General features: G+C 38.9%; 1 protein-coding gene across 1 annotated transcript in view; it reads right to left on the reverse strand.

The window, feature by feature from the left end:
• The window catches only part of ATP10A (ATPase phospholipid transporting 10A (putative)), a 110396-nt gene that overhangs the window by 46393 nt on the left and 41211 nt on the right, over nucleotides 1-22792 (reverse strand). Inside the window, exons 2-3 of the mRNA XM_071430884.1 lie at nucleotides 21084-21288; nucleotides 3549-3634 (exon numbers count right to left, since the gene is read on the reverse strand). Of these exons, the coding sequence (XP_071286985.1) occupies nucleotides 3549-3634; nucleotides 21084-21288 (291 nt within the window). The remainder of the gene's footprint in view (nucleotides 1-3548; nucleotides 3635-21083; nucleotides 21289-22792) is intronic.

The following is a 22792-nucleotide window of genomic DNA, read 5'->3' on the forward strand; positions in this document are numbered from 1 at the left end:
GTGTCTGGCTGAAGCCACTCAGATGCTTGGAATGCAAAGGCTAAGCCGTGAGGAAACGCACTGGCAAGTGTGGGTGCAATGCTCTTTTTCTCTGCAATTTCTCACATGGATGACACTGCAAAAATGTGGTATCTTCACATCTAAAATACAAATGCACCACAAATTAGGAGAAGTGGGCAGATAATTTGCAGTTAACTACTATTATGTTACAGTACTCTGAAAGTCTTTAGACAGAAGTAAGACTCTGGTTTAATACAGCAATGCAAAAATTAGCTCACTTCAGCTTTCTGTTGTTTCTATTCAGCTTTCTAACAGTTTCAACTTGTTACTTATGTGTCTTGTTAACTTACTTGTTAACTTATGTGTCTACCAGCATTAAATAACAAGGTAACCAATGACAACTGTATTCAAAAGAGAGTATTTTCTTTCAAATTTTGGTTTAGCAAGTGTCTTACAAAGGAAATGGTACAGCTGGCATTACTTTCCAAGGCTTGACACTCCCAAAGAAAATATTCAACAATCTTAAACATGATATCAGTTAACATTAACAGTCAGAAACTTCCTGACTCTCAATTGATGCAAATTAGTCTAGGTTGCTTTGGGCTTTTATTCCAGGATTGGATCTGTTACTATAGCACATTAAAGAGACATCACTATAGATTTATATTTGTTTTTTCTTAAAAAAGTTGTAACATGGTTTTCTATTAATTTGGTTTTGTTACATTATGACAACCTTTGAAATAGAAATACACACATGTATTCATAGCCTTCTTCTTCTTCTTACAATTCCAAGCTATACTTATTTTGGTATGATCAGATAAAATTTTACATTCTTGTCTAAGAATAAAATTATTATTTTCAAAAAGCTGAAAAGTCAGATTCCCAATTACAAGTTCTCTTTTTCCCTTGCCCATATATACACAAAAAGGTACAAACAAGATTTTAAAGCAAATATTTCTATTTTTGGAACCTGGAATTGGATTTTTGAATGTTTGCCATGCATACTGTACATAATCTGGCTAGACACATATGGGCAGGGGGCATGTTAGGTTTTGTTCTATTCCTCTTACAGAGAATATGTTTATAGGGGACATAAAAGTGAGTGGATGTGCTTGGGTTATCTGGGGGTGCAGAAACTGTAACAGAGAATTAAAGCAAGCACCTGAATAGAACTGGTAGTCTGCCTGTGCATCTGCACACCCCAAGTGTGCTCAATGCAGATTGTGCCAACGCATCTGAAGAATTCAGCTGCAGTGATGGGCATGTACACTTTTTCAGATACAGGATAGGGCTAGGCCCATCTCAATGCATTTTGCAGGTTTTTTTTTCTTCATTATAATTTCTCCTTTTATCCTGGCCTGCCTCTGCTACATTGGCTACCTATAGTGATTTTGTTTCAGGAAAACTGTGGGGAACAGAATTTTTTACATGTTTACAGCATACACAGACAAAAATATTTCTATTTCCTGAAAGATTTGTCAGCACAGACATCAAAACCAAAGACCACATTTCATACAGTAAAAAAAAAATCTGAATCAAAACTAGAAACCTACTAAGTAATCAAAATGTCTAGGAAAATTTGGTAGTAATGTTTCAGCACAGCTTTTACATACGGATTGGTTGAAAGTCTATTATTTCACGGGATTCCTATTTAATATTTTGGTATCATTTCAGTTGAGCTATTATTGGCTGGTAGCTATTTGATCCATTATTTCAAGCAGCAGTAAAATTTTGAACAAGAATTAAGATCTGAGTTTGACATGACAATGCCATGTTTCAATTTAGATATGTTAATTGCTATTCATCTTGTTAATGTATTATTTGAAATAGACTCCTGATTCCATTATACTAATGAAGGAACTCTAAAAAGTGGGGGGGGGGGAAGCCTTCTTCTGTGATAAATTAAGGGACTGAGAATTTATTTGTTGAGGGGTTGCTCCCCACTCTCTAATTCTAATGGCCCATGGGCCTTTAGCTGTAAATCTCTTGGAACATAGCTGATGAAAGCTGGAAATCACCTGATGCTTTCTGCCAGATTCAAAATTTGTGTCAAAACATATTCACATCATTTGTGAAACTACAAAATACAAAGAAGATTAAATATAATCAATACTAAACAATAGTCATTAACAGGTAATACTATGTTTTCTGCTATGTAATTCAAATGGTTCTGTAACTTACATGCCACAGCCCTTTCCACATGGAGTAAATAAGTAAATATATAATGGAAGAAAAATTTATGCATATTTTCTACAGTATTCTGCTCAATATTTTGGGGACTAAGATTCACACATAAAGTGCGCTAGAAAAGCTGCCAAACTTTCCATTTCCATATCTGGAAATGGCATGTCTACAGTAGAGCAGGCTCTCTATTACACACCCTCATGCAGTAATGTCTAATACTAAACTTTTTTTCTTCACATGAACTGTAGAGCTTTGTGCTGCTAAATAAAGGAACACATTTTCCCACACTACAACTTGATGTAGTTTAAAGAAACTGTCCTGATTTACACCAGTTGACAGTACATCCTACACAATCTGTGACATCTGAGAGTAGTAACTATGGTGGTAAATGGCATCACTATAAAAAAAACTCCCCAAGCTCCAGCAATTTACCTTGTGACATTTACACAATTTAATACTGCTTATCACTCCTAATCAACATGGGTGGTAAATCATTGTATTTGAAATGGAATTAGTGTCAGTTTAACACTCATCATTAAAATTTGGGCAGAAATTATGTATCCTGGGCTCTCACTCTCCCTGAGGTTAACAGACTGTAGAAAAATAAGTCATGCAAGAGTGCATTTCCTAAGCCACCACAATCAACATATCTTCACACTACAGACCAGGCTACATAAGAAGCAAATCCTAAAACTTTTGCACATCCTAAACCATTTGTTCTTGCACATCCTAAAACATTTGTTTCTGAGCAGGACTGATTGGCCAGAGATGAGCACCCTGTTAATCTAGTTCTGTTTATTTAGAATTAAGTCAAATGAGCATAGGTGATGTGGTAATGTGCAGGCATACCCATTGTGTGAGCCAATCATTTCATTTTATCTGAATGAGAAGAAACAAACAGTGCCATGGCTAGAGAAATATCAGTTCTGCCTTCTGATTTTCCTCAATGACACATGTATTAAAAGAAACATCCAACAGACCCATCTTCATGAAAGTGTACAACAGATTCTGCTTGTTTGTTGCCTCTCTTGACTTGTTTTCTATTTCTTCCCAATTGCAGATGGGCTTTTTTGATCCATGGAGGAAAAGGAGAAGAGTGCCTGTAAATGCAGTGCTTCATACATTCATTTCTGTAGTGTAAGCTGATTGCAGGTAGCAAATAAATCCATCCTAAGGAATGGAAATATGAGATTCCCATCTCACCTTGAAGAGAGGATCCTCTAAAAGATCCTTAAATATGCAGCCCTATTTAGATGTGATGATGATGCAACTTATAGAAGACAGCCCAAAGCAAACAAGCATTTATTTTATTCCATATTACAGAAAAGGAGTGTATATTGAAGGATACTATATGAAATACTCACATGTAACCTCGAAACCTACTTAAGTCATTGTTTGGCTTCTCACATTCAATCACACTGGTGAACTTCAAGGGGTCAAATTCTGAGTCCTAGAATAATAAGAGAGTTTATTATTTAGAGCAAAGACATGAAAATTATATCCAAAATCACTTTCTTTTCTAATTTTAGTAATATGATAAAGTCCAATTTTTTTTCCAAAGGCAATGAAAGCAAAGATGCAGACCACTGGCACTGAAAATCAAAGGGACCTGGGGAAAAAAATTCCAAAGATGCCTCCCAACATATCCCTTACAAGGATCACTTCTGTTCTGCAACTGGAATATGCCAAATGATTTTGATCTGCAGTGGAAAAATGAAATTTACCTGAAAAATCTCAAAATCTTAAACATTATCATTATCCTTCATATTCAGTGAAGCCAGTGAAAGTTTAGAACAATGTAAGTCAATACACTGCCAATTATCAAAAAGCTAACAGGAGCTTTTGAAATATTAGCAAGCCTACTTAATTGCTTTATGCCAACTGAGATGAATTAGTCTACTATAGTAAATTACACATTTGGCAGAATAACTTTTTCTTAATTATCACTTAAAAACCTTCTTGATTGTCTAACTCATTACTCTGAAACTGGTATTGTTGCTGACTATTTAAGTTTACCTGTAGTTAGCACCTTGTTGTGTTTGAGAAAAAACATCTTATCACAGCAGAATTACCTTGTTAAATAAAAATCAAGGTTCTCCTTTTTTTGCTAGCTCAAACTACACATTGAAAGCAGACATATCTGATCCTGGTGCTGCAGAGAAGGCTGTTTATCTCCATCAGTGAAGATGACTTCTATAAAATTGCTTTGCATAGCATTTGAAGCAAAGAACTAATTGTGAATTATATTATTAAGTTTTCAATAGTGACAGCACTTCATATGTTATATTTTATAATGGTTTTGCTGAGCTGCTGGATACTCCAACCACTGCTTTTTAGAGTAAACTTGTGAGAATGGTTGACAGAACCAGTAATCAGAGGACAGACACAATCTTATTGCCAGTTTCTCTGAAACACACAGGTGTCTCAGGGGTTTTTTGATATTAACTCTATTCAGGTGAAAGAAACCAGATTTTGAGTAAGAGATAAAAGAAACTAGAGGATATGTCAGGATCAAAACCAACACCCTCCATTTTTCTGCTGGTTACACCTGGAAGAAAGACAGACTTACACTATATATGTGACAATTCAAACCACCCACACCTGAGACTTTTGAAAACCTTTTCTGTATTTTCAAGAAACACGAGATGATAAAGAGAACTGTGAAAATGGGCTGTCACTTAGAGACAGCTACAGCCCACTGGAGGAATGAAAAATTCTGACGTGCAGAATTCAGCTTGTAAACAAGGAGAAAAAAAAGTAGTAAAAACAAAGGACAGCTCTGAGTTGAGACTGCTTTGCTGAGAATCAGACTCCTCAAATTACACCAAGCTTGGCAATCAAGAACCTGAGCCTTAGCAAGAAATAACACCTGCCTGTTGTCCCAGATGATCTTTTCCTTCCTTGCCCCAGTATGTTCCTTGGCAGAAGAAAAAAAAATAAAAGGTAAAGGAAAATGAATCTACAAATATTCACCACTGTAGCTTAAACTGCATTTATAAATTGGATGGAATGGGAAACATTTCTTTTCTCCTTATTATAACATAATATATATCTAATACATTTAATTTAGCACAAATTTTTATTCAATGGTCTTAAAAAAGAAAAGAAATAAATCCTAACATCTTTGATGAATGTCTGTGAGGGAATCCTAGATAGACCTAATCATAAACCCCAATGTAATCAAATGCAGGTTTTGTATGGCTGCTGAACTCAGGAGAGAGTGTGGTTGGACACATTACCTTCTAAGACAGCTGAGTTCCCTTTCTGCTAAGAAAACCTGCCACTAAGGTTTATATTTCACAAATAAAGATTAAAAAGAAGTACTTAAATCTAGAGCCTCCTAAAGTCTTCACAAAAAAAGATAGATCTTGTCAAGATCAGAGAGGACTACATGTACCCAACCTCCCCATCAGTACCATGCAATATTGTCTTTCTCCTTCCTTTGTTTGTTGATCTCTTTTCATTTATGACTCAGTTTTGGAACTAAAAGTCCTTTATCATTAAATCTGTCTGTATATTTGTGTTCTGTTACAATTAACTTGAAATATGTGATTATGGTCTTTACCAAGATAATATCTGGGAGTGAAAATCCAATTAGAATAGTAGTTTATGTAAGGAAAAAAAGCTGATGAATTCTGATTTATGGCAAAAGCTCTTTGGTTTATTAATAAATCAAACTGCTCCACCTCTTCTCTGTGAAGTGCAAGGGCAAATATACACTGTATATTCCAGCTGATGACACTGTTTTGATGTGAAAATACCTTCTGGTAAATGAAAGAACAAATATGTTAAACACAGCCTGTGTGTGACTGCTTTCAGTGGTTACAAAGAAGCACAAATTTAATGTAAGATTTCACAATGATCAAAGTACCGCTCCTTTTAATGCTGATACTCACACTTCGGCAGCAATTGAAACACAAACTGTGATGATATTCTCATGTATTAGCAGCTAAGAGAAGCTGCAGTTTGACAGAAGATAAAGCCAAAACTGTTGTTTTTAGAGCACACATATTTGCTCTATTTTTTTCTTGGTAAAAGTCCATGAAAAAAAAAATTCTCCACCACTACCTTTATTTTTCTCTTACACTGAATTTCTGCATCACTGTTAAGACACAAGAAATAAGATCAAAATATGGTCAAACACTGAACTGGCCCAGAGCTTTGTGCAGTAGTTACCTGATGTGCCTGATTTTGTGTATCTTCCCACTTGGAGAACTGCTGGGCATTAAAGCTGTCCCAGTACCAAGAGGGATGAAAAGCTCCATGCCTATACAGACTGCAGTCTGAGATGAGGCTTTCCAGTGCCTCATCTCCCTGAAATCTTGACTTCTGGGGTGTTCTCATCATCCCCCTGTGCACATCAACAAGGCTGGGTAATACACAAAAAGCAGCTGGGGGCATTTTTTAATTTTCTAAAGATATGTATCATTTTTTTATCTGGTGCCTCGGCATCTTTCTCAAACTTTTGCCTTGTGCACCACCGGCCTGAACAACTGACTCTGGCTGATAAGAACTGGGGAGAGATTCACTGATTGTACCTAAGTTCCCCAGAGTATTTTACAAAACTGTGGGGTAGCAAAGGCAAGGGCTAAATTCCGTTCATGTCTGTCACATTATTTCTGTTAAACAACCAGTTCTACTTTTGCTGCAATGTACATTTTACTTGCTATGACTATTTCTAAGGATAAGCCCCCATAAAATAAAGTAAAGCAAAACTTACTGCTTTTACTCAAGGCAGATGTTTTGCTACTAGGTAGAGCTTAAGAGCACTACCCATTAGGGCCCAGACCCACGCTCTAATAATCTACTATGCTTCAGAAGAGTATTAAATTATGCTTGAGATATATTGGAGGAGTAAAATTCACTTCTTGCTCAACTTTTCTGCCATATTATGTCATATCAAAATGAAAAAAAAAACCAGGAAAAAAAAAATAAGGGCTTTGATTGAATAAGAAACTGACTTCCATCAAATCCCTGACTTCACTTTTTGATTTTGCCGAGATAGCTTTAGTCCATTGCTTTTCATGGAAAAAAAAAATGCTGACTTCTTAGGAAGTCAGAATACCTTCATAGGTATTTCTGAAAGTTTGAAATTTGTCAAGAGAACACATGGTGATACTTACATTGGGTATTTTATATACTTAGGGATTCCATGGAATGTATTTCATTTCTTCAGGACTCTCTTGCTAGAAAAATGTTTAACATCCTATACATATATCCTATTTCTTCCACTTTCTTAAAGCCTTGGGAAATTCATTCTTAGTCTAAATGCAGCAGTGGAAAAGCTTAATTTCCTTACATAAGCAGATCTAGTCAAACTGCAAAAACCTACTAAATATTGATTCCTTCAAAGTTGAATTTCAAATTAAAGTTAAATTGCAGATGCAAAGGGTTTTGTTACTAGCCTTTTAACAATGCACTAGCTAGTAAATCTGACAAAAAGTTAAATTTAAAATAATATCTTAGGTCTGCAGTAATTGGGCTGTGTCTTATACCCTAAAAAGACGAAGCATTGAGGGAAAGAAAATGTTACCATGTCTTTATAGAGTGGGAAACCAACAGGTAGACAGATGAAGACAGTATAAAGATTTGTCACAAAAAAAAGCAGACTGAATTTAGCTGTCTCCAATACAACTTTGTAGCTTCAGCTGTAAGATGATTCTGAATCTCCACAGTGAAATGCCAACCTTTTCAGTTCTGCTGGCAACCTCACGAAACTGTCATAGCTCAAGAAGCAAAGCATGCCAGATGAGTCAGTTTGACAATTACACAATGTTCAAACAACATATTTCCCTTCATTAAATGCCTGTTGTATGGGTGATTTAATAGCCTGCTAGTGATATTAATAATACATAGTTATTAAAATGTTTTCCTGTATTCATCTGCCCTACTTTACTGCTGCAGAAACCTGACTTTGATGTTCAGTCCTTCCCCCCAATAGGACAGCAGTGGGCACCCAGGATGCCCTTGGGTGACAGAGATAGCTACTCGCTTATCACATTGTGTTTACTGCCTAGGATGGGGATCTTATCCAGACTTCTCCCTGCAGTGCAGGGCTGATGAGGGCTCTGGGATTTGTTTTGGCGTGTATGTCTGGAGGAAACAAAAAAAGGAGAAATGGAGTCATGGGGACAACTCAAAGAAAATATTTAATAGACAAAAATCTGCCTGAGCCGGAAAAATAGCTTTTCCAGTTTAAAAGCTTTTAAGTGCACTAAGAACTCAGCCTGTTAATGCACTGGTCAATCCTGTAACTGCTTTATATAGCAGTACCCTGCCTTTATCATATATAATTAATCTGACCTTTTATTAGTGTGCAACTGGAATTGCATACTGATGTATCCAAAGCATTTGAACTGTTTATATACTGGAAGAGTGAAATGTTTTCATGTCTGAACTGTATTAGCCTCTATGGTACAATTTATCTGTGTCACTAATTCACAAGAAAAGGAAGAAACAGTTGGATCTATGCTGTTTAGGAACTAAGAAGATCCAGCTGTACATCAGAATTTAACTATTCTGTTTTTCACACTTAAAATTACTACTATAATTGGATTTTTTTTCAGTATTGTTTGTTTAAAAGTAACACATGTTCATTACTCAGAAACACTGGAACAACTGAGCAAGTCAAATACATTTTTTGGAAGCTGATCTTCCTCTGGCTGACCAAAGTTTTCCTCTTTGTAGAAAATAATATGAGGGAACAGTGCAATATCCAGGTTGCAGGAAAGAAAATGTATTGCTTGCAAGGTCTAGGAAGATCTCAATAATTCTATAACAGGCAGCTGAAGAAACTGGTGTTAGTCAATCACAGAACAAAAGTACCAAAAAAAATGTCAACAACACTGAAAATACAAACATGCAAGTTTTAATGTCCCTCAGGCTGATGGCCACCCTTAGCAATGCACTGAAAATTATGGTGGTGTGAATGAATTCATTTATGGACCACAGTAGTGCTGGAGAGTGGTAAGGGAACAGTGTATGTCAAGGCTGAAATACAGACCTCGATCTGGACATATTAGAAAGTGGTATCTGCCTGTTCCAAAAGCCAGTCACTGAAATACATGAATGGGTGCATAGTCTTTAAGAGCTAGCCTTAGTATTAGCTCAGTGCTTCAACTAAACCACAAACCAAGATTCTCAAGGACTCCCAAAACTCTGTGTACAACCCACGGTGCTACTGCAGAGGCCTCTCGCTTCACATTCACAGACAGATGTAACTCTCCCCACTCTCCAGTGCTTTCTCCTTTCTGGAAAGATTTCTAGCAGTCTTTCTGCTCCATTTCTTATGTGCTGGAAGAAAACTGCCGTTGATTAGTGGCAAAAACATTGCACAGTTATTTTAAAGTACTAGCACAACAGCTCAGGTCAGCTTTTGAATATAGCTTGTCCTGCTCCTGCTCTAGTCCAGACTGCTGGACAGTCTGCCTTCTTGTGGGATGAAGTTCTGCCAGAAGAAATGGCTATGGGAAGGACTAAGATCCTTCACCCAGAAGAGAGAAATGCCAAGCACTGCTCTTACATCATTCCACAAATAAAACCCAAAGCACTGGAGTCCTGACGGGAAAGAGAGTGGTTAGTAATGCAAGAATTTTCTCGTGAACAGTAAAACCTAACAGTAGCAGCTGCAGTGTCAGAATGCAGTTAAACACACCAAAGCCTGATGACCCTACCACAGCCTGGAGACAGGGAATCTGGATAAAAGCAGCTTCACCTTACAAAGTATCATGTCTAAGAAACATCTCTAGGATGTGAGGGAAACCTGTAACATACCGCAATCGCCTAAGGAACTGAGAGACTCCAGCTCCTGGCAGCTGCAGGGCGGGCACAGAGTGAAAGAAGCAGTCCTAATGAAAAGACACCTTTTATTCCAAATACTACAGGGCAGCATTTATATCAGCACTATCACAGTTTTGTCAGTCTTTCCATGAGCATCTCCAGCATGAGAAGGCGTTACAATCAAGAGAAAACTCCCCAAGCTGGACACTGGCACGCTGTCTTCTCTTGGATTCATATTTTTTATCAACATTTACCATCACATGCCTGTCCTACTGCAAACATGGCATTCAGAGTGAACCTTCTCCACTTAATCCCAGCTGTTTCTGGTTTTGTCTCTTAGCTCTGTGGAGAGGGTGGAGGTGCAGCTGTGAAGATTAACAGTCAGTCTGAGGCCAGCAGGCTGTGGTTGGCATACACAGAACAGGGGGGAAGTTGGGATGGCTGCAGAACACTTTGGTTAGCAGCTTCCCCTCTGGTCTATTTTCATCTGCTATCTATTCTACTGAAGAAGCTGCTTTGCAATTAACATGTTAAAGTTACCACTAGCAAAATTAAGAACACCTTCTCAAGGAATTCAAAGGCGTTTCATTTTTCAGACACCAGCTGATTTCATGAATCTTATGAAAGGAAACTCACAATAGTCTTGTCAGTTCCAAAACTAGCAAATGAGCTGAGGGGAATGAAAATGTATCGTTATGGCAGAGACTGAGGTTTGCTTCCCTTTTTAGCTCTCTAGACAGCCTCAATCTTCAGGCAAGCACAAAGACTACAAAGTTCCTGCACAGTCTTGTCTTCAGTAGTCTGTATGCTTAGTTCAGATAAGTGTGGAAATCAAACATACATGAATATGTATATATATATATATATATATATGAATATGACCTGTTGAATTAGATCATAGCAGCACAGCAGAGTCTATTACTCCTGTGCAGGCTTTCCTCACCACCTGTCTTAGAAATCAACTACTTGACTTCTGCTTTGATACGGTCTTCTGTCTTGATTTGGCCTGTTAGATGGGTAAGGAATTGGCTGGATGGCCACATCCAAAGAGTTATAGTCAATGGTTTGGTGTCCAGATGGAAGCCAGCAAATGGTGATCCTCAAGGGTTTGTATTGGGGACCAGTACCATTCATCAGTGACACAGACAGTGGGATTGAATGCACTCTCAGAAGTTTGCAGATGACACCAAGCTGTGTGGTGTGTTTGGCATGCTGGAGGGAAGGGTCTATACAAACCCCATGAGTAAGGCCATGTGCATGTGGGTTGGGGCAATTACCAATATCAATACAGACTGGGGGATGAATGGATTGACAGTGGCCCTGGGGAGTAGTGCTAGAAATACCAATGGATGAAAAATTGGATATGAGCTGGAATTCTGTGTGGCAACCCAGAAAGCCAGCTGTATCCTGGGTTGCATCAAAAAAGTGTGGCCAGCAAGTTGAGAGAGGTGATTCTTCCCTTCTACTCCCTACTACTCTCATAAGACCCTACCTGCAGTGCTGTGTCCAGCTCTGGTATAAGTAAGACACGTAACAGGTAAGTCTGGTTTCAGAAGGATCTGAAGGGCTGGCTCACTTCTCATTTGAAGAAAGGTTGAGGGAGTTGTGGTTGAACCTGGAGAAGGCTCCAGAGAGACCTCACTGAGACCTTTCAATAAAAAGCAGCTTTTAAGAAAGACCAAGAGAGACTTTTACCAAGACTTGCAGTGACAGAACAAGGGGCAACATTTTTAAACTGACAGTAGATTTAGATTAGACAAAAAATACATTTTTTACTAAAAGGATGGTAAAATACTGAAACAGTTTGCCTAGAGAAGCTGTGGATATCCCATTACTGAGGTTTCAGATTCAAGTTAAACACGGTTTTGAGAACACTGATCTAATGAAAGATGTCCCTCCCTTTGACAGGAATGTTGGATTAAATGGTCTTTAAAAGTTCCCTTAGAACCCAAATTACTCCATGATTATATGATTCTTATGCATATATTCATTATTATAAGCATTCAAAAAATGTGAGATGTTGAAGGGCAACCAATGAGAACAAATGTCACACAAAAGACCAACAGGGAGAACATCAATTGAAAAAACAGTTTGTTTCATTTTTCTTCCATGTCATTATTAGTTATCTAACCTACAGATCACAAACTTCCTATGAAGTACCTGGAGACAGCTTTTTGTTTCTTAGTAGCTGACATGACCCCCCACCATGCAGCTACTAGCAAGGCAGTCCTTTTTAGCCTTTCCTATTACACTGCAGCAGCCTGTAAGTCAGATCCCCGTGATCTCAGCCATGCAGGTCACGTTGCTGTACAGGTATATGAGACCATTTTGGGTATAGCTTTCAATCTGTTTTTAAACCAAATCATACAAAAAATACAGTATGTAGAGAAGCTTGGGAAAGTTAATGAGAGGAGGGGAAAATGCTTAAGACAACTAATATGCATTTTTGAACCATGTTGCATCTTAATCAAATTCTCTTTCTCTTGGAAGCCAAAAGGCTGTGTTCCCTGCTTTGATGTAAACCAGTCTATTTTCTGTACCATTAAGAAAGTTGAATTAGGGTATTAGCACTGCTGTCTATAAATCTCCATGCACTACTGATATTTTTAATTCAACACCAAGTAGAAGTGTAAGCATTATAGTGCTGTGTGGAGAAGAGTATCTTGTCCAGTCACATACCTGCAGGACAACCACAGCTCTCTCTCTCTCTCATGAGCACACATATGTAATGGAAAGTATCTGACCATCACAGAGTCATAGCAGAGCTTGAAAGTATGAACCCAAGTATAACCAATGAACAGAAATGTTCATGGTTTCATTGAAATATCAGTTTTGAGACATACAGCCAGCCACTTCCCATGTAGGTAACATTTCAATGCAAATTTCTAATGACCACCATAGCTTATCACTACTAAACTGCGTAAAAGACTTGGAGATTAGCAGCAGGTGGAGAAAAGAGAAGTGAGATGAGAGTTCACATCCTTGATGCTGAAATAAATACAGGAGTTCCTCATACTGTTCCTCTCCCTTTTCTGGCAGAAAAGCAGACCCCTTCTCCACCTCAGTACTCTCAAAGGAAAGTGAGACCATACCAATGTAACTGGGGTTATATATGGCTCAATACTGAGAACCCTTCTGCTCTGGAAAAGAAGGTCTTTCCATCCCTTCCTAACCACCAATACTGCCATCTGGGGTTGTGGTTTCAGAGACCAGCGTAACATGACATGTTTTCAGCTCAAAAATCCTGGCCCTAAAATCATGAGTTCTCAGTGCTACATTGCAAAAACTCGTTTCCAAGAACATACATTCCAGGTATTTCCTGTTCTCAGGCCAATGAATGGCTAAGGAATAAACAGTTCTAGAAATAAACATTTATTCAGTAAAATTGAATTAGGCTATATCAGAAAAGTAAAAAAAAAAAAAATGGAAAATCTCTTCTTAACTTGCTTTAAATGTAAATGTTAACTTTTATAACAGGAAAGCAGTACAGCATTTTATTTTTTCTATGGACCTGAAATGCTCTTTTGTTTTCTAATACTTTTACAGGGAAACAGCAAAATGGAGAAATCCTGGGTTATTGATACAGAGAATGAAATTTCCTGCCTCTACAGAGCTTTAATGCAGCACAAGCACTGGCATAATACATTTCCTTACATGGATTCACCACTGTTCCACCAGTGCTGGAAGGATTACCCGAGGGATGAGAAGTCCTTCACAGCCATGACACTCAAACTTAGGTTCATCAATTTAGCCCCTTTAACCTACATTTAAACACAAAACCAAACATCTAATGCTAATGGTAAAAGTCAACTACTCAGCACTCTTCAAACTCTCATGACTCTTCATTTACTCTCCCCCTCCCAGCTATAGCTTAGATTACTGTAGCCAAAATTTCCTCTTACAGTTATTCAAATTCTTTGTCTCTCTAATGATGCTCTCTCAAAATGCAAACTTGTGGCCTGGACACCTGTGCAATGGAAACTAGAAGGAGGTGACAACAGTGCCCAAAGCTGACCAAGGAGGAAGTGAACCATCATTCTAAAGTTTTTTTTATTTCCCCATGCCTCCCAGTGTGGGACTGCTGACTTAAGTGCCATGGTTAGGTGTGGAGTGAAAAATTGTTCTCAGCCTTCCTTTAGCACGTTTGGCTCAGACAGAGTTTGCCACAGCACTGACTTGGGTCATTCTCTGCACCAGGTTGTTCTGCATGCATCTGTTATATGTTTGTTTCTCTGTTAGAGAGACAGCAGTTGCTTCCTCTTCAACTAGACATGTCCACAGTTTCCATACAAGTCATCTCTGAACAAGATACTATCTAAAAAAATAGGTGTAAAACAATATAGGTGTAGAGATTTTCATAATAATTGACTCCTATCAAAGAAACCTACTGAATGCTCAAGGCATTACCTCCGAAAAAAGTCTTTCTCAGGGTGTGACATGTTTGAATCTTGCACAGATGAACACAAGTCTTTTTACAGGACTTTTTTCTCTAAAATCTTAAGCTAAAATGTAAAACTAAAAACCAGTAGGTTTTAATTTAATATTCTGGTAGTGCATTGCAAAAACCATTGTTTACTTTCGCTTGTTTGGTTCATTTTTTAAACTTTCTTTTCCCTTGGGAAAATTAATTTTGGCAACACCTGTGGGATGGAGCACTAATCTGATGTTTTGACATGTGCATGTCTGGAATTTTCAAGCCAATTTTCATCACTTTCTGAACCTTCTCAAAATACTGCAAAAAAAGAACTGCACAGGGGATAACTTCCAAAAGATGCAAGAGAGGTAGTTGCTGTTATTGTGGCCTGATTCTAGCTTATTAAAATACTCACAGTCAAAACAACTCTGAGTCAAACAACAGTGAGTATGCTGATTAATTCCTATCTACTAGATTATAATAGTGTACAATTCCCACTAATTGCAGGTGGATGGTTGCCTGAGGGTACTAGTCAGACAAGAATTAATAGGGTGAATATAGCAATACCTCTCTTGTCTTGCTTTAGAAGTCTCATTCAGACTCTTTGAGATAAGAAGCTCATATCAACAGGTAAGTTGAAAACTATTCTGCCTAGAAGTTGAGATGGTTTAGCTTCAACTGTTCTCTCAAACTGGGCTAGTTTAGACAATGCAGATTGATGCACAAGAAATCTTAGCTCAGTTTAGGCTAAACTAACATTTGAAAATTGCTTTATTTTCTCTTTTTTTAAAAAAATTTTCTTTGAGTGTGTAAAAAAACTGAATGCAAAAGCAACATCTACACTGAGATACCAAGGCTGCCCTGTGAGCTGTTTACACACAATCAGCATGAGTTGCTCTTGCCAAAGTACCTCATACACAGAGCAGCCTGGATTCACTAAGTCAGGCTTATAGTGAAGCCCTTCTAGAAACCAATCTTCTCTTCTGGGCTCGCTGCTGCCTGGGACTCACAGGGAAAAAAAGAAATTATATAAATGGCTTAATGATTCAAACAGGGAGCTGTGGGACTGTTTCTCTAAATCCAGCTGTAGCCAATGTATTTCCAGCACAGTGCAGGACCAGGAAAGGCTGGAATAAAAGCTGGATCTGTCAATTTAGCCCAACTTCCAGTCTGGGACTGATGAAAAAATATGCTGGCAGTAAGCATAGGCTCTGCATTTATACATATTCCAGAAGTGTTCACAAACTGACTTGTGAGGAAATCAGATTCATCAGTTATTTTGGTGCTAGTCTGCATGCAAATGAACCTCCCAAACAGGCAGACACCAAATTCAGATGTGCTTTTCAGACAAAGTAAATAAGCAGTCACAAAGTAATTTGCAAGGCTTATCTAAACCTGTTTAATCATGCTAGTAATAAGTTTGTTTTGAACGAAGTTCTACTCTTAGGAGAAAATGAGAAGGAAAAAAATGCATCTCCTACCCCCCACCAGCCCCACAGGGATACATGCACCTTCTCACAGGGGATGGCAGCTGCTACATTTAGCTTAGCTTTCAGCTGAACTGAAGCTTTCCACATAAACATCCAGGACAGGGGCAGTGGTTAATAAACCATAAGCTGCTCCAGAATCCACAGTGAGTCTTTGTGGATTTTGTTAAAAGGCATACTGAGTAAAAACAGTGGAGCACGGAAATGTAAATGTTTTTCATGAGTCTAGATTCATACTATCAAAATATCCTAAATCAAGTTTATGAAATCTGAAAGGGAGTTTTGAGCTCTCGCAGCCCGAGCTGTATCTGCTTATCCACTCTCTGAAGAGCAGCTGACATGACGTCTCAGATGGATGGAAAACATTCCATAAGCAACTGCAGAGGGTGTGGTGGCACGGCAGCTTGCAGAGTAGCACAGAAAACACATTGATTCCTCCTGCCTACTGTGTCTCCTGTTAGGTCCAGTGCACCAGAAATGGCTGCTGTGACTTGGCAGCAGTGAGGGGGGGTTTGAAATTAGGAGGAAATGGGCAGAATACCCAGAATACCAATACAAAGAGTTGGTTTGGGTTTTGTTTGTTTGGTTTTTTTTTCCAAGAGATGTTTACTGGTCATGGCTAACATTGTTAGACCACAAACAGTGGGGTTTAGCACAGTGCTTTCTCCTAGCTGCACTTGCCAGTGAGTCACGCTACACACATGAACCTGATCTGTATTTCAGGGTGAAGACAGTCCACTATCCTGTTCATTTTAAAAACATAGCATGCAGAAGTATGGCTATGGCTATTTTAAACATTTCTAACACATCCTGTTGCTGTAGTAGCAGAATAACAAGAACACAGTATTTACAGTCTTGGAGAAAAAAATGTCAAGGCCTTTGTAAAATCTCCTGTTTTCTTTTTTTCTTTTTTTAATCTACTCACTGAGTGATTTTCTTTTCTCTTGTCTATTTTGAGACTACAACAACAAGGTATAATTCAAACTAGTGTCTTCAGACATGTAAGCCAGAGGAATGTATCAGTGACTCTTCTCACAGCTTGTGCATTGATAAGGTGTAGAATCACATACACAAAGTACAGGTTTATGTCTGACAGACTGCATTCGTTAACAAACATGCAAAGCTAACAAGCAGTATGTTCCCAGTCTACTATAAATTACTCAGACAACTCAAAGCAGCACTAAAATAAGCAGTATTTATGGTCACTTGCACTATAAAGGAAAATAGTTTCCTGGAATTCACAAGTGGGGAGATGCAATCCAAGCCCACAAATGCTGATCCTGGACCTTCTGAACATATGTTTAGAGTAAAATAATGCCGGCAAAGCACCAGAGATAAGGATAGAGAAAAGCTTCTATAATTTCTTATTGCTTCTGTGAGAATCAGGCTAAAAAGGTTTCAGAATGCTACTTTTCTGAACAAAGGTTTGGAAGAGGGAAACAGTAAGGCCTTTTCCTTTCTGAGACTATGGACCTTATATGCTGTTACTGCTGAAAAGAAATACACAAAGATCCTTCAGAGGATGCTGGAGGAACAGTGGCCTTTCCAGAGGACAGTTGTACCCAACGTAACAGTGCTGCCTTGCTGGCCTTTGGAGAAAATGTAGTGGCTGCAAGAGGACTGCCCAGTGCAGACGCCACTTCAGCGACCCCAAATTGGCAACCAGGCTGTCTGAGAGCTCAGCACAGACCTGCGGGGCTGTAAATTGTGTGGGTGCACACAAGGCAGGAACAGAGTCAAGAAAGCACAGCATTAGCTTAAAACAACAGTTCCTGCTGCCACCCCCACTCCATTCCCATGCCCAGCTGAATGACAGGTATAGAAATAGCTATCCTTCATTGACCTGCTTCACAGGCATGTGCTCCAAAGTTATCAGTTAGCTCATATATGAAGCACAGACAAGTCAACCTTTGTAAAAGTTTCTTTTAAAAACTTGAGATACTGATACAGAGACATTATTCAAAGACAGCTGTTAACAGCTGATACTTTGAAAAGAAGCTTCCCAAAAATCTGGTTTTTGTCCTGTGATAAGCCACATGACAAGGCATGTCATTCTGTAAGGGAGGTGGGGAAAGTGTTTAGCAGTGTGGGAAAGAGAGGGTCATGACTACATAATTTATTTGTTTGTTTTCCTGCTTGAACAACAGGGCTGCAGAATGACACAGAACCAGCTATAAACATAAGTGAGAGTTGTTCTTCTGAGCAGAGTGTTAATACAAAAATAAAAAAAATTCTCAGCCAATGCATGAACAGGTTGGGATGCAGGTCTTGTAAGAGACTTGGGAATAAGCTTCTCTGAGGCTTGGCAAAAGGATGGGTTAGCATTAGGTGCAAGAAAATTTTGGTCATCCGAAGTATTTTATGAGACCTAGCACTAAGTTCTCTCCAGTTGTGACAACTTAAGACATATCCAGAGAGGAAGTGAACTTCAGCCCAACAGACAGGCATCACCTTCTTATTCCACGCTACTTGGCTGTCCTCCTACTATTCATCCAACATTTTCCAAGCACCTCCCTCCATCCCACTGCTGAGTGTCTTTCAGCAAGGCAATACCTTCAAGAATCAGTAAGAGCCTATCCTTACTAGTATGGAGTGTGAAAGCTAATGCTGCTGCATGAATTAAATTAACAGTATGCTTAGAGAGGTTTTGGCCAGGATTTTAATGAGGATGGCAAGTATTCTGCTGGATAATGTATGGAGTGCTGTTACAGAGAGATTCTGTGATGCTGCAGCTGCTGAAGACTTCTTACTTGCAACTGTGCACTTTGCCTACAACTTAGTTGATGTAGGAACCCAGGCTTGGATATTTCCTGCTTTCTCAGCTATTTTAAGAGAGGGGAGGTAATCACATGTGGTTTTCTTACAAGTTCTCTTTCAATACTTGCCTCCTTGAGGACCAGTCCTGTTTTCATTGGAATGAATGAGCTTTTTGTCACTGACCTCAGTTTAACCCCTGACAATTTACTATGGACCTCACAGCTACTGTAGCTTGGCACCTTGTGATCTAAAATTTATTTTTAAAAAATATTTATCCACATTTTTCTGAGCCCACTTCTGAAATAGAAAAGTTCCATAATCATCTTATGATACAAAGAACTAAGATATGGAAGGAGGATGGGTTGGAGATCCAAGGTGTGCTAGGTGTCTACAAAGCTGACTGCAAGTATCTACAAGGCAAATAACTTCCTCAGTAAAGCAGGGTATGCTGAGTTAGCCATGCCACATACACTGTGATGTGCTTGGCACATAGAGCTAGCTATGCTTCCCTAGGCAGGAACTGTTTCCTCAGCCTTCTTCCTCAATGAGGCCCAATTCAGTCTTTGATAATCTTTAACCTGTTTGAGGAGGAAATGGCCACTCACTTCCACACAACAGCCTAAAGGCTGCAGGTCTTGCCAAACTGTACAAACTTCAGAGCTGAAGTCTTTAGCTGCCTGGTTTTGATCAGCAATTTAAACCTCATTGAGCATGCCAAAGATAATGCTGCTGGGGTACTCCCCCCTGGTTTACCTGCTGTGTTAATGCATGCATGGGATCTCTGGTTGAAGACACAGAATTAACTCCACAACTGATGGGCTCAGGCACACATCTAGGTGCCACAGCTCACAGGAGCAGGGCAATCTGTAGGGCTGGCAGGTGTCCTCTCAGCCTGACAGCTTCCAGGAATACTGAATCAATACTCTGCTGCCATGGAGCTGGGGATCCCAAGACAGTATAAGGAACTCCTTTGGGCAGCAAGGGTCTTCAAAGCCAGTTTTCTGATAATTTGTAGTTGGACATATTGATTCCTTTCACCATGTTTACCATCACCTATTGATGTGTGTCCAGTGGTCTCAGGTCGCAGAAACCCAACCATCTGCTGTAGATGAGTGGAGGAGCTGGTGCCTTCCCTTTGAGACAGAGCTGGAATGTGGCCTTAGCTTATAATTGTATCCACAAATGCAAAAATACACCTGTGTTCAGGTACCTAAATGAAATCTACAGTTTTTGTCCCACAAAATGTACCTGAAGTAACGTAAGAAGTCTGCATTAGCAGAAAACTGATACATCATCTGAGCACCTCCCTGAAGCTCTATCCAATGGGAGAGATTTCCTCTCAGCAGGAACAGGATGGGAGGTTTGAGCAGCAATTCAATTAACTTTGAAACAATAAGAGTCTTTGAAACATTTGGCCTGTAGCTGATTGAGCTTGTTGCCACAGTGGTAGGTGCCGTGTCATGTCTAAATTTTGTGTGGAAATCACTGATCATTAAACAAGTCCTTATCTCACATTTCTACAAGCTATTTAGAGAAAAGGTCTACCTACCATAAACAATTATTTGGAGGGCACATTGACTTTCATCCTGTTTGTTGGATAATAACTTCATTAATGTTGATCTTTCTTAATACAACCACAGGCTTCTGTAGTTACCTTTGATGACAGTGGTAAGGGCAACAGCTCCCATTGTTTGCAAAATCCCTCAAATTAGAAGTGCTACTAGGAGAATCAATGTAGCTGAGTTCTAAAAAATATTTTTTTTTCCTGACAAATACAGGAAGCTGGACTTAGTTCGCAAGAGGGATGGGAGAGGAGGGCATACAAATAAATACTATTTCAATACGATCATTAAAGCAAGTAAAACTTCAGGTAATTTCCTCTAATTCTGCTGTCAGTAACTGATCTGGATTATGTTTTGTTTCAAAATAGTGCTGTTGGGGAGAGATAAGCACAGTGAGAGAGCAGTAAAACAGCTTTTGAGCACAGATACCTCCAGAACGAATGCCTGCTGTCCCTTTAAATCTTACAAGCTTTAATGCTCCGAGTGCTGGAGGGATATTCTCCAACACAGAGTTTGAGGCAAATTCCTAATTGAAACTGATCTGGTTTGCAGGCAGGAAAAATACATGTTTATACTTAAGTATCTTCTCCTTGGGCAGTTAAAATGTGTTTTCAAGAATCAAGCTACAATAGGAGCCATTAAAATCCTCCAACATTTTCCAACCACGCACAATTGCCCCAAATAATTCCCATTCAGATTCAGGGAAAAATGATGGTAAAACTTCTGATACTATGATGAGGTCAGTTGTTGGCAAGTGCTAGCATTTTAATGACAACCATAACAGTAGCTCATCAGCGCTATAAGATCAAGCAGATTTAGCTGGTGTGCAGCATATTGGTAACCAGCTACTTTCTTGAAAGAAATTGTTACCTTAAATGTGAGTTAGGAATGGAGACTTACCAGCTCTAAGAACCTCCTCACCACCTGTCTTTGTTTTAAGTTAGTTTCACCATCCAGGTTGGCTGTTTCTATGTGGCACAGCCCATCAGGATCACTTGAGGAGAGCAGCAATATGTCGGCAGGTATAATTTCATTACAGCGAAGCTGCACAAAGTCTCCAACTTTCACTTCTTTCCAGTATCTGCTTATATATTTCTTCTCAGTTCTGAAAAAAAATATATACAAGCCTTTTAGTGAAAAAAAAAATGCACAGATTGAGATGCTTCTGATAAATCTGGTTTGATTTGAAACAGGAATATCTGTTATAGGAGTGCCTTTGGAAGGTGCTCAGGAACTCTCAAGTTACCCTGGGAATAGTCAATGCAGAGTGCCAAGAGGCCATTTCCCAGTGACTCAAAAACAGGTCTGAGTTACCAAGACCCTCTTTTAAGATCCAGAGGAAAACATGTTGATGTCAGACTTGACTAAGCAGGGTAAACATGAGCTTCACACATTCTCCTTTCTCTCCCTGCATACTCTGAGTCACCCGTATGACCCCAAGAAGGAGAGGCGTGCCCATACTGCATGAAAAGGAGTCACTTTTAGGAGACACAAGAACAGGTCTGGGCTCAAGACACCTGCTTGGAATGGCTCATGAATGCTCTCCCTTCATGTGCCACCCTCTGATGCACCCTCACATAGCTTCCCCTTGTTCCCTTTTTCCAACAGGGAGAAATTCTGTATACTGCTGCACATCATAGCTGGACAAAGATCCCTAAATGAGAGGAATTTCATCACTAAATCTAGAACTAAAAGGACATGTTGTGTGGTAAAATGCAATCCTAACTACTCTACTGGGAAAGGACACTCTAATTTCTTTTAAGTATTTCTACACTATTCCCATTCTAGCCAGAGTGCTGTCTGTTACATAGCTGATTCTTGCTTAGTTACCCTGAACCTTTCATTTTGGAGTACAAACACTAAATCTCTCTAGTTTTAAAGGCCATGCTAGTTTGCTACATTTTTAGTTTTTAACTTTTTCTTGAGAGCAAGAGGAAAAAAGAACAGGTGACTGCTCAATTCATTTTAGCTAAAATATCAGGTTTTAGTTTTACAGTAGGCACAGACTCATGTGCTTTCCTGGCATTTGCAGAAAGTGATTTATTCTGTTGTGATTTTGAAAGAAATCAATTTCAAAACAGCCCCAATATTGACTTGTTAAAATACTTCCTGAAAATGGGAAGCTAATATACTGACACTTTTCTAAGCCATTAGAAGGCTTTCTGCTGTGTGAAGACCAAGATAATTGTCAGTGCTAGCACAGTCACCAGAGACTGTCTCCTGGGACAGCACTTTAACTGGCAGAATGGGATTCTGATGAGGGGTGGGGAGAGGTGGCAGCAGCTGTTTTATCTTGTTTAAATTATATTATTTTTAAAAACATCACTTTCAGCAGTAATGTGAATAGATTTGTAACAAAGTGAAACAGGGAAATCCTGACAGTGTTGTTACTTTGGAGTTACTGATAGTTATGCTTTCATTAGTGTTAGAGGAATTAGTAACTAAATTGGCATTTATTCATGTATTTAGCCAAAATCCTAAACAATAAAGGATCAGGTATCAGATCAGGTTATATCCCCCAGAATTTCTTCCCTTTAACATCCAGTTTATAAGGGGAAGAATGAAAATTATAATTGTGATTTCTATTTTGATAACACCTGAAAAGGATT

This window comes from Agelaius tricolor, unplaced genomic scaffold (genome assembly GCF_023055355.1).
Source record: "Agelaius tricolor isolate 1412-34295 unplaced genomic scaffold, bAgeTri1.0.p SCAF_7, whole genome shotgun sequence".
Classification (NCBI taxonomy): domain Eukaryota; kingdom Metazoa; phylum Chordata; class Aves; order Passeriformes; family Icteridae; genus Agelaius; species Agelaius tricolor.